This window comes from Bos grunniens, chromosome 19 (assembly GCF_055505025.1).
Source record: "Bos grunniens cultivar Pamir isolate PY7600 chromosome 19, Bosgru_T2T1.0, whole genome shotgun sequence".
NCBI classification, from domain to species: domain Eukaryota; kingdom Metazoa; phylum Chordata; class Mammalia; order Artiodactyla; family Bovidae; genus Bos; species Bos grunniens.
Window position 1 is genome coordinate 8919888 of NC_141183.1, and position 10032 is coordinate 8929919.

At 57.4% G+C, this 10032-nt stretch overlaps 1 protein-coding gene across 23 annotated transcripts in view; it reads left to right on the plus strand.

The window, feature by feature from the left end:
• The window catches only part of SEPTIN9 (septin 9), a 179209-nt gene extending 173104 nt beyond the window's left edge, over positions 1-6105 (plus strand). For all 23 annotated transcript variants that reach the window (XM_086355265.1, XM_086355270.1, XM_086355274.1 and 20 more), the window contains 2 exons: positions 3147-3198; positions 4320-6105. In XM_086355265.1, coding sequence (XP_086211391.1) covers positions 3147-3198; positions 4320-4455 — 188 coding nt within the window. In that variant the 3' untranslated portion in view covers positions 4456-6105. The remainder of the gene's footprint in view (positions 1-3146; positions 3199-4319) is intronic.
• Positions 6106-10032: the final 3927 nt, after the last annotated feature.

The window sequence follows — 10032 nt, forward strand, 5'->3', positions numbered from 1 at the left end:
GTCCATAAAGTGAGCACCTTGTGCCAAGAGTTTAGTGAAATCAGAGAATGTCTCAAAGACCATCGGAGCTTTCAGGACAGCAGATACTTTCATTTTTCATATACTTTCATTGTATTAGCAGTAAATGATGAAAACCGACCTAGTGGAGCACTCCCAGGCTCATTGTACCTGGATTATTGTTAAATTCCCTCACCTCCCTGTCCCGCCTAGATGTCTCAATTAGGCTGCATCCTGGGCTCATCCCGTCTTGGCCCCTCCTATTCCATTTCTCTTCTTCCTGAAATCTTGCTGTTTAGAAACCTTTTTGTAAAGTGTGTTGGAGGATTTGGGATAAGGGGCCAGTGGGGGGACTTCCCTGGCAGGCCAGTAGTTAAGACTCCACACTTCCACTGCAGGGGGCACAGATTTGATCTCTGGTCAAGAACCAAGATACCACACGCCACGTGGCGCAGCCCAAGTACATTTGAAAAAAGGAAAACGAAAAAGAAAAAGAAAAGGCCGTTGGGGAGGGGCAGGGAAGGGCAGCTCCGCCTCTGATAGCCTCTGCTGCCCTCTGGTGGCCAACTGGGGCCCTGCCGGCATCCGGTAAAGGAAATCGTTGGGAAATTAGGGAGGTTGGTTTTCTGTGTCCGCGCTCCCCTGCTCTGGCCTGGATCCTGCCTGCGCTTTGAATGATCTGTGCCTTGCTGTGGTGCTGCCAGCCCACGTTGAGGGTGGTGATGAGAAACAGCTCCACGGAACCTTTAAAGATGGTGGCGGGGGGTAGCTCTGACTTCCCAGCAGCCTTCGTGAGGTCCCAGAAGGAGTTTCTGCCATTAGAGTAGTTGAACTTCCCCAAGACATTGGTGACTTTTTTTTTTTTTTTTAATCTCTGGGACCTTGTGAATTGAGAGCTGACCGGAGAGCAGGCTGCTCTGTGCCTCTCCTCATCCCCACCCTCTCCAGGCCCAGTTCCCTCTTCCTCCTCCTGGGTTGTGCACCACCGTCCTGAGGTACTTTACTCATCCTTGGAAGCTGCCCGAGTGTTTTCAGAGGAGGGTGGGTGTGATAAAGCGCACAGTTAACTCATTTCATCCTCTTCCACCCCTGAGAGGTGGGAGGCATTATTATGCCCATTTTACAGATGAGGAAATGGAGGCTCAGAGAGGCCAGAATAACTTGCCCAACCTGGGATGCAGTGGTCAGACAGTCATTTCAGGTTCAGAGCCCCATCCTTCCCTGAACTCTCAGTGCTTCTCCATGTTAGATGGAAAGGCTGCGTGAGAGCCAGCCAGCAGAGGATTCTACTGTGGGCGCAGTCCTGCAGGGTAGGGGATGGGAGAGGAAGGAGGGCAGAGCCCAGGCACAAAGCAAGGAAAGGCCAATCAGAGCACTGGAGGCTCGGCATGGGGGTGGGGGGTGTGCGTGCACGCTCAGTCACCTCAGTTGTGTCCGACCCTGTGTGACCCTATGGGCTGCAGCCTGCCGGGCTCCTCTGTCCATGGGATTCTCCAGGCAAGAATACTGGAGTGGGCTGCCATGCTCTTGATTCCAAGGATCAAACCCACATCTCTTATGTCTCCTGCATTGGCAGGCGGGTTCTTTACCACTAGTGCCACCTGGGAAGCCTGAGTTGGGAGTGGGGCACTCGGCCATTTACCACCCTGGCCCCCCTGCCGGCTGGCAGTCAGTCAGTTCAGTCGCCCAGTTGTGTCCGACTCCTTGAGACCCCATGGACTGCAGCACGCCAGGCTTCCCTGTCCATCACCAACTCCCAGAGTTTACTCAAACTCATGTCCATTGAGTCGGTGATGCCATCCAACCATTTCATCCTCTGTCGTCCCCTTCTCCTCCTGCCTTCAATCTTTCCTAGCATTAGGGTCTTTTCCAATGAGTCAGTTCATCGCTTTGGGTGGCTAACGTACTGGAGTTTCAGCCTCAGCATCGGTCCTTCCAATGAATATTCAGGACTGATTTCCTTTAGGATGAACTGGTTGGATCTCCTTGCAGTCCAAGAGACTCTCAAGAGTCTTCTCTAACACCACGGTTCAAAAGCATCAATTCTTCAGCACTCAGCTTTCTTTATAGTCTCTCACATCCATACATGACTACTGAAAAAACCATAGCTTTGACTCGACAGACCTTTGTTGGTAAAGTAATGTCCCTGCTTTTTAACATGCTGTCTAGGTTGGTCATAGCTTTTCTTCCAAGGAACAAGCGTCTTTTAATTTCGTGGCTGCAGTCACCACCTGCAGCAATTTTGGAGTCCAGAAAAATAAAGTCTCTCACAGTTTCCATTGTTTCCCCATCTATCTGCTGGCTATATCGACCCTGTAACTTTGAGAAAGGCCCTGCTACCCTGGGATGGGGAAGCCTGGACCTGGGAGCCACGCCTCACGGGCCGTGGAAGCTGGACAGAGTGCTTTTTTTTTCACTCTCTGAGCCCCACCTCCCTACGACCACAAATGAGAAGTCTTAGTCGCTCTCCTGTACGGTGTGTGGAGATTGGGGATTCCTTCCCGTAGGCCGGACGCCCCCACAGAACCGCAGAGGAGAGCCTCCCTGAGTCCAGGTGATGCCACTCAGCACCCTTTAAAGGATGACTGGCAGCTGACGACCACGCAGCAGGCAGGCAGTTTCCATGCAGCACTGGGCGTCACTGGCCCACTCCGGGGTGCTGTGGGGCCCCTCCCTGCCCGTCTTCCCGCGTGCCCAGAGCCAGCTGTTGTCCTGCGCTTGTGCTCGGCACCCCAAGGGCTTTGGTGTGTCCCCGTTTGCAGCCTCCCGGGCAGCCCAGGACTCAGGTTTGCTGGCACTTGAGCTCAGTGCGAGCGGTCATCCCCAGCGTGCGACCTCTGTACACGTGTGTCCTTGCGTGTGTCCTGAGCACGAGGGGGAGAAACCCCAGCCCCGGTTCCTGCCTCGTTCTGTTCCCAGCACCCCTCTCATCTTCAGGTCTCCCTTGGGACACCCCCGGGCCCCCTGCTGCTTGGCGCAGCGCTCTCTCCCCCGTAGTTGTCTTGCGGGGTGACAGTGCCATCTCCCCGGAGGGCAGGAGCTGAGGTGCCCAGTGCGCCCCTGTGGCCCCCCTGCCCCGCCCATCTACCCGCCCAGCATTGCCGGGAGGGGCTTTCCTGATCTTAAAGCTCCCTCTCTCTCCTCTGCAGTCGAGAACACCACTCACTGTGAGTTTGCTTACCTGCGGGACCTCCTTATCAGGTGAGAGCCGGGCTGGTCCGGTGCTTGGGTGCGGAGTGGCTGACAGCCCAGAAGGGGCCTCCATCAGGGCTGCAGGCGGTGGGCGAGGGTGATGGGCCGGCTGGCAGAGGTCTTGAGCAGCAGCCAGTGCACCCCACCCATCTGCCTTCCTCCTTGGGGCCCCATTGTCTTAAAACGCCTTGTTGGAAATGAAGCAAGCAGTGAAAATCTTTTTTACTTCCACTTGGGGAAGGGTTGAGTTTGCATCACTGCAACCTGAGCCCCAGGAGGTCTTGGGTGCTGGGCATGTGTCGGGGGCTCCACCTCTTGTCCTCTGACCTGGTGGAGGCCACACCTCAGTTTCCTTGAGCCCAGGCAAGGAGGAGCCCGTCCTCAGCCTAGGTGGTAAGGCCTGGGCCTGGGCAGGTGAACAGAGATGATGAGGGCTCCCTCTGGGGTGCCAGGGGCTCCCAGCTCCTCAGCCAATAGGATGGATGCTAGGGACGAAGTCAGTAGGAGGGATGGGACCATCTCTCATGGCCTCCAAGTTGGGGGAGGATATGGCTTCCAGGAGCTAACTGCCCTGTGCTGGAGAGCCTGGCTGCGGAAGGACGCCTTTCTGACCTCGGGCCCTTCTGACACCTCCTTTGCAAACCTGCCCCGATGGTCAGTGGAGAAGGGACGCTTGAACACATGATTAGCAAGGGTACCAGTACCCGCCACCCCCAGGCTCCTCACCTGCCTGCTGCAGGCCGCTGCCCCTCGCCTGCCAGCACACCTGGCCGCTGCCCTGGCTCTTCTGAACCAGGGCAAGGGCACTCCAGCCCTGCCCACCGCCGGGGGCCTCTGTGCTCAGCCTGTCCCTGAACTGGCGATTGAGTTGTCACAGAAAGGGGGCTGTGTTGGAATTCGTGGTCCTGAGAGAGGCAGGGGTTGCCATGGAGATCCACCTCCTCACCCCCACATGCTCCTGTCCAGGCTTGGTCTGTCTTGGTGGGGCTAAAGCGCCGTGCTGGGGAACCGCCCCCCTGGGGAACCGTGTAGTGGGGATTGGGAGTGGGGAGGGCAGGCTGAGTGAGCAGGAGCCCCGCCCTGACTGACTCCTGGCCCCCCTCGTGACTCCTCCCCTGTGCCCCTCCCAGGACACACATGCAGAACATCAAAGACATCACCAGCACCATCCACTTCGAAGCCTACCGCGTGAAGCGTCTGCACGAGGGCAGCAGCGCCGTGGCCAACGGCGTCGAGGAGAAGGCGCCCGAAGCCCAGGAGATGTAGACACCGCCCGCCCCGGGACCCTACCCCGAGTCTTTACCATCTCCCGCCACCCGCCACCCGCCCCATTTTTATTTTATATAATTTTCTCCTTGTGTCCTCGATCTCCGCCCCTCCACACCTGCCAAGTAACAAGATGACGAGTGCCCTCTGAGTATGTTTGTTATTAGCCCACTGACTTCGGGGACCAGGACTGGGGGTGGGGGGGAGCTTGGAGTGGGGGGGCGGCTCTCTGGCCATCCCTGAGGTCCAGAAGGGGCGAGAGGACCGCTGACTCAGTTCCCGACCCTGCCCCCACTCCAGGCCCAGCTCCCTGGGGCCAGGAGTGGCCCCCAGCTCCTAGAGCCCCTGGAGTATGGCGGGGTGGTGCCCGCGGGAGGATGGGACCCTGCCAGTGGACCTGGGGCCCCTTCCTGGCCCCGCCTCCCTGCACGCTGCTGGGGAGCCCCTGAGCCCGCCCCTGGGGGAGAGCAGTTCATTCCACGAGACCCAAGTTGCCCATTGGCTGCTGCCCACCCACCCGCGAGCCTGTCCTGGAGCAGGAAGTGCCTTTATCTCAGCCGTCCACGCGAGCCACCAGCTCTCCCCAGCTGTCCCCTTGGGCGGGGAACTGGGACAAGGTGGAGAGAGGGAGATGTGTCTTCATCTCCCCTTATGTCCCGCTCCCTTCCCCACCCCCACCCCTGCTGGAATTTGAGGATTCAAAGGAAGCAAAAGATGCACCCTACCCCGCCCTGATTTTTGGGAAGGTCCAAGTGAGTGAATCTGGTGGAGGAGCTGAGGAAGTGAAGTGCTAGAAGGAAGTGGGGGGCCACGGGTTGTGTGAACCACGGCTGGGGGTGCTCTGAGTGGCTCTTGTGGGGTCAGTGCCGGCCTTGCCCCCACCCCGTGTGACCAGGGAAGCGTGTCTGTCTGTCTGTTTAGACACCCATTCGGCCCGAGATGCTCTGGTTAAGTGAAGGCTCAGTCGGCCACCCCAGACACACAGCCCTCCCGACGGAGGCCTAGCTGACGCCACAAACGGAGGTGGGAGGCCAGGCAAGCCTGACTGCGTGTTGCCCTGAGGCGCCTGGGGCCCTGCACCTCCCCTGCCCCCAGAGCCCATCATAAAGACCCCCAGAGAGGGATTGATCAGGGCTCAGGTGTCCACAGCCCACAGTCGGGCTCCATGTCCTCAACGGCCCCGGGCCGGGGAACTCAGACGCGGGACAATCCGTGACCGTCTGCAGGCCCCAGGCTGGCTTCTTGCGGCCCATGAGAAGGTGGGAGGGGTGGGTGTGGACAACCGGTGTGTGTGTGTGTGTGTGCGCGTGCGTGTGTGTGTGTAGGTCATTGCTTCGTGTGTTTACTCCCTCCCCACCTGAGAGAGGAAGAACCCTCAGCAGAAACAGTTTACTTGCCGACTTGCCATTTTTGCCAAAACCAAGATGTTGAAGGATGCGTCCGTCGCCAGCGTCGGGGTCCCGGCCCGTCTTGGGACGCCTTCGCTTCCTTCTCTGTAGCCAGATTTTGAAAACTTGTTAGTTTCACTGGGATCTGTTCCACAGTGGCCTTTCGCTATGTGCCTCCTGAGAAATTTGTCTCTTTTTGTATAAATAACAAAGTGTTGAAAATGTATTTCCTGAAATAAATGTTCCAAATGCAAACCCGGAAGACTCTGGAGTGGGGATTTTTTTTTTTTTTATCCCCTCTTTTCTGACCCCGAAAGCACGGCACTCCTTTGATGAGTATGAAGATAGCGTGGAAGTGATTGCTGGGGAATTGTTTCATCTCCTTTCGGGAGGAAGAAAGGTTTCAGGGACTTAGAAGCACTGATTTAAGGGGATGATTGAAAAGCGAACAGAGTCTTAATTTATTCATTAAAAGGAGGCTTTGAAGGCATTCTACCGGGCGGTGCTATGCACTGCTTCTATGACTGTATCCTGGAAATAATGTTTTTCTTCTTAAAATTGAAGTCTGTTGCAGTGAACCCTGTGAGCTGGTCAGTGTTTGACAATCATTTCATACCAATTTATTCCAAGAGAACTCAGTCACCAAAAGACTGGAATAAAAGAGGCTGCCCTGCAAGGTTTTTTCTTGCATCCCGAGTGGGGCATCTAGACCAGGGATCTGGGTATTTCTTAGCTGTGTGTAGGCCTGCAGAAATGGATTTTCTTGCAGTCTGGGGGTCAGACATCCCAGATCATGTGTCGGCAGGACGAGGCTCCCTCTGAAGGCCCAGGGAGGAGCCTTCCCGCCTCTTCCAGCTTCGGTGGCTGTGTAGTTCAATCTGTGCTTCAGTCCTCTTGCGGTGTTTCTCATTGAATCTCAGGCCCAGCCTAATCCAGGGTGACCTCGTCTCGGTTCTTACCTTAACACTGCCAGGACTGTCCACGTAAGGCCACATAAGGTTCCAAGTGGATGTTGATTTGGGGGATTGGGAGCGGTCACTCTTCAACCCATGACACCCCCATTCCTGCCCCGATCCAGTCTCAGGGGAAGTAGAAAAGCCCTGAACTGGGACTTGGGTGACTTGGGCTCGAGCCTCTGCCACCAACAGGCCGGGTGGGGTGGCCTCAGGACCATCTCTGCCCCTGGGGCCTCCCTACCCCTTCGGTTGGGCAGATTGGCTCGTTCGGGAGAAGGCAAGTGGACTTCATCTCCAGATGAACGGTTGGACCGTGACCACATGGAGCCTCTACTTCAGGATCTGAGATGTGTCGTCGACACCCGTGTGTGCTGTGGGCCCAGGCAGGGGTTGTGGGGGTTGGCCCACCAGCAGGGTTGCAGCCCTGGTGGCTGGCATCTCAAGGCCATCCTGGCTCTGCCCGGCCCTCAATCCCTGTAATTCTCGGCAGTCCCTGAACCTGAAACCCACCTCGCTCCTCCATACTAAAACAGTCCCCGCTGCCACCCCTGCCGGCCACCCCTGTCCAGCACCGTCTCTCTCTGGCCCTGACCCTCTGGGGCCGACACCCTCTCCAAGCCCTGCTCTTGGCTCAGAAATCCTACTCATCCCCCCAGGGGCCCACTGACGATGTCCAGCCTGCTCCCTGACCCTTAACGCTGCTGTCCTGTCCAACGACAGCCAGCCTTGCTCTGGGACCAAGACGGGCCCAGGCCATCCTCTCCACCTAGCTCACCTGCCCCTCCCATCCAAGGAGGAACGGCCTGGTGATGGGGCCTGCCCAACCGAGCAAATCCCCTGCTGTAGATCCAGCTGAGTGTCCCAGCTTGTCTGGGAATGACGGGTTTCCAGGGACTCTGGACTTCAGTGCTAAACCCAGGGAGATCCTGGGAAGCCCGGACAAGTTGATCCCCACGTAGACCCCACATGGCCTTCTCCTGCCCCTCGGAACCCTGGCTTCAGACTCACCAACTCCGGGAGCTCCTCAAAGACCTTTAAGATTCACTCTGGGCTGTCACCAAGTCATGCCAGAGGGTGAGCAGGAAGCCCCAAGGATGGGCCACAGCCTCCTGCTGGGGGTGGGGAGGAGGGTGTCCCAATAGGGCTGGGAGGACCAGGTGTCCTGGGTCGGCCCCTCCCTTGCTCTGGGCTGCAGGATGTGGACAAGCCAGAGAATAGAATAAACTGGCAGCCTACGGGCTTGCCCAGACCTGCCCTGCCTCGTGTGCATCCTTTGAGGACCCAGGGCAGGAGGGCCCCACCTGGGGAGGAAGCCTGCTGGAAATCAGCCGACTCAGAGCTCTCCTTTTGGGTCTGTTTATGGGTGTGCCTCTCCTGTTTGTAAACACCACTTCCGACTATAAAAGTAGCACATGCAACATACACCAGGTGGAAAATGCCAGCGGGGAGGCCCCGAGAGCCGAGCGGTGATGTGCTGTCCATGGGGGCAAGTGCTAGACGGGGAACATGGCTGCTGCAGGGTCACATAATGGGGACCCAACACTTTCCGGGGTGGTGTCGGGAAGGGCCTCCTATGTGCGAAGCTCTGAGCCAGGAGGACTCGGAGCCAGAGGAGCCAGGAGGCCGGAGAGAGAAGGAGGCCGGCAGAGATGGGGCAGGGAGCAGGCCAGGCTGCGATGCAGGCCGGTAAGCACCCGTGTACCAGCTCTCCTCCCTGTAACCCGGAGGCAGCACCCCGGAGGCCCAAGGGCACCTCCCTGCACTCCATCCCCTCACGGGTCTGTGTGAGCCCCGCCACCTCCAGAGCCTCTGCCTTGGGGTTCCCAGGACTGGCCCTGGGGGACACACCGGCTGCGGGCCGCCCTCCATGCTCAGGGCCCCACCCGGCCCTGCAGGGTCCTGCAGGCATCCCTGCCCAGCTGTGTAGCCACCACTTCCCAGGTATACAGGGGGTTCCTCTGGGCCTTGGGGAAGCTACAGCTGCAGGAAGGCCGAGTCCCCCAGCAGAGAAAGCATCTTCCTTTCAGTTCAGAGAGGACGGCTGTGAATAATGAGAATGAAAAGGGAGTGGAAATTATTAAAGCTGCCCAGAGTGAGTGGGGCTTGAACCATCTGGCTGATTCAAAAACTAATTACTGGGAGAGTCGGCCCTGCCAGGGAGATGCTGCCCGTCGTCGCCCACATCACTGCATTCTCCTCCTCCCCTCCCCCGATTCCTTCTTTCCCCCCTTCTCCGCTCCCCCTCCCTCCCTTGGGTACCAGGTGCATCAGCATCAGGCAGTCCCAACATGTGGAGAACAGCCATGGCCTCTCCATCTCCCTGATTAGTGACAGCATCAGAGCCCGTTCCATGAAGCAGTATTAAGTCCCCTGTAGGAAACAGCCATGTGGAGTGACCCCGTGGGAGGGAGACTGAGGACACCGCCCAGGTGGAATTGAGTCTACGGCCGTGACACTCAGGAAGCAAGCCCCAGGGGCATCCTTGCTGGCCCAGCCAGGGTGGGTACTGCTAGAATCAGGATTCTGCCCAGCTCCTGCATCCCCTCAGGGGCCCCACGGTGGGGGGGTTGGGGATATGTACCACATGGCAGCTTTCATAGCCTGGTGCTGGCCGCCATCTGTAGAACTTCTTACCCTTAGCCAAAGAATTGATGCTTTCAAATTGCGATGCTGGAGAAGACTCTTGAGAGTCCCTTGGACTGCAAGGATATCCAACCAGTCCATCCTAAAGGAAATCAACCCTGAATATTCGTTGGAGGGACTGATGGTGAAGATGGAGCTCCAATACTTGGGCCACCTGATGTGAAGAGCAGATTCACTGGAAAAGACCCTGATGCTGGGGAAGACTGAAGGGAGGAGAAGGGGATGACAGAGGATGAGATGGTTGGATGGATGGCATCACTGACTCAATAGACATGAGTTTGAACAAGCTCCGGGAGATGGTAAAAGACAGGGAAGGCTGGCGTGCTGCTGTCCATGGGGTCGCAGAGAGTCAAGACTGAGCAACTGAAAGCCAACAACCCTTAGAACATCCTTGGCTAGAGTGGTGGGTGCCCGGGGCTGGGGAAGCGGGCAAGGGGAGGTGTGTTTCATGCCAACAGAACTTCAGTCTGGGGAGAAAAATAGTTCAGGAGGAGGATGGTGGTAATGGTTTCACAACAACACATATGTACTTAATGCCCCTGAGCTGTATATATATTTTTTGGCCATGCCACGTGGCTTGTGGGATCTTA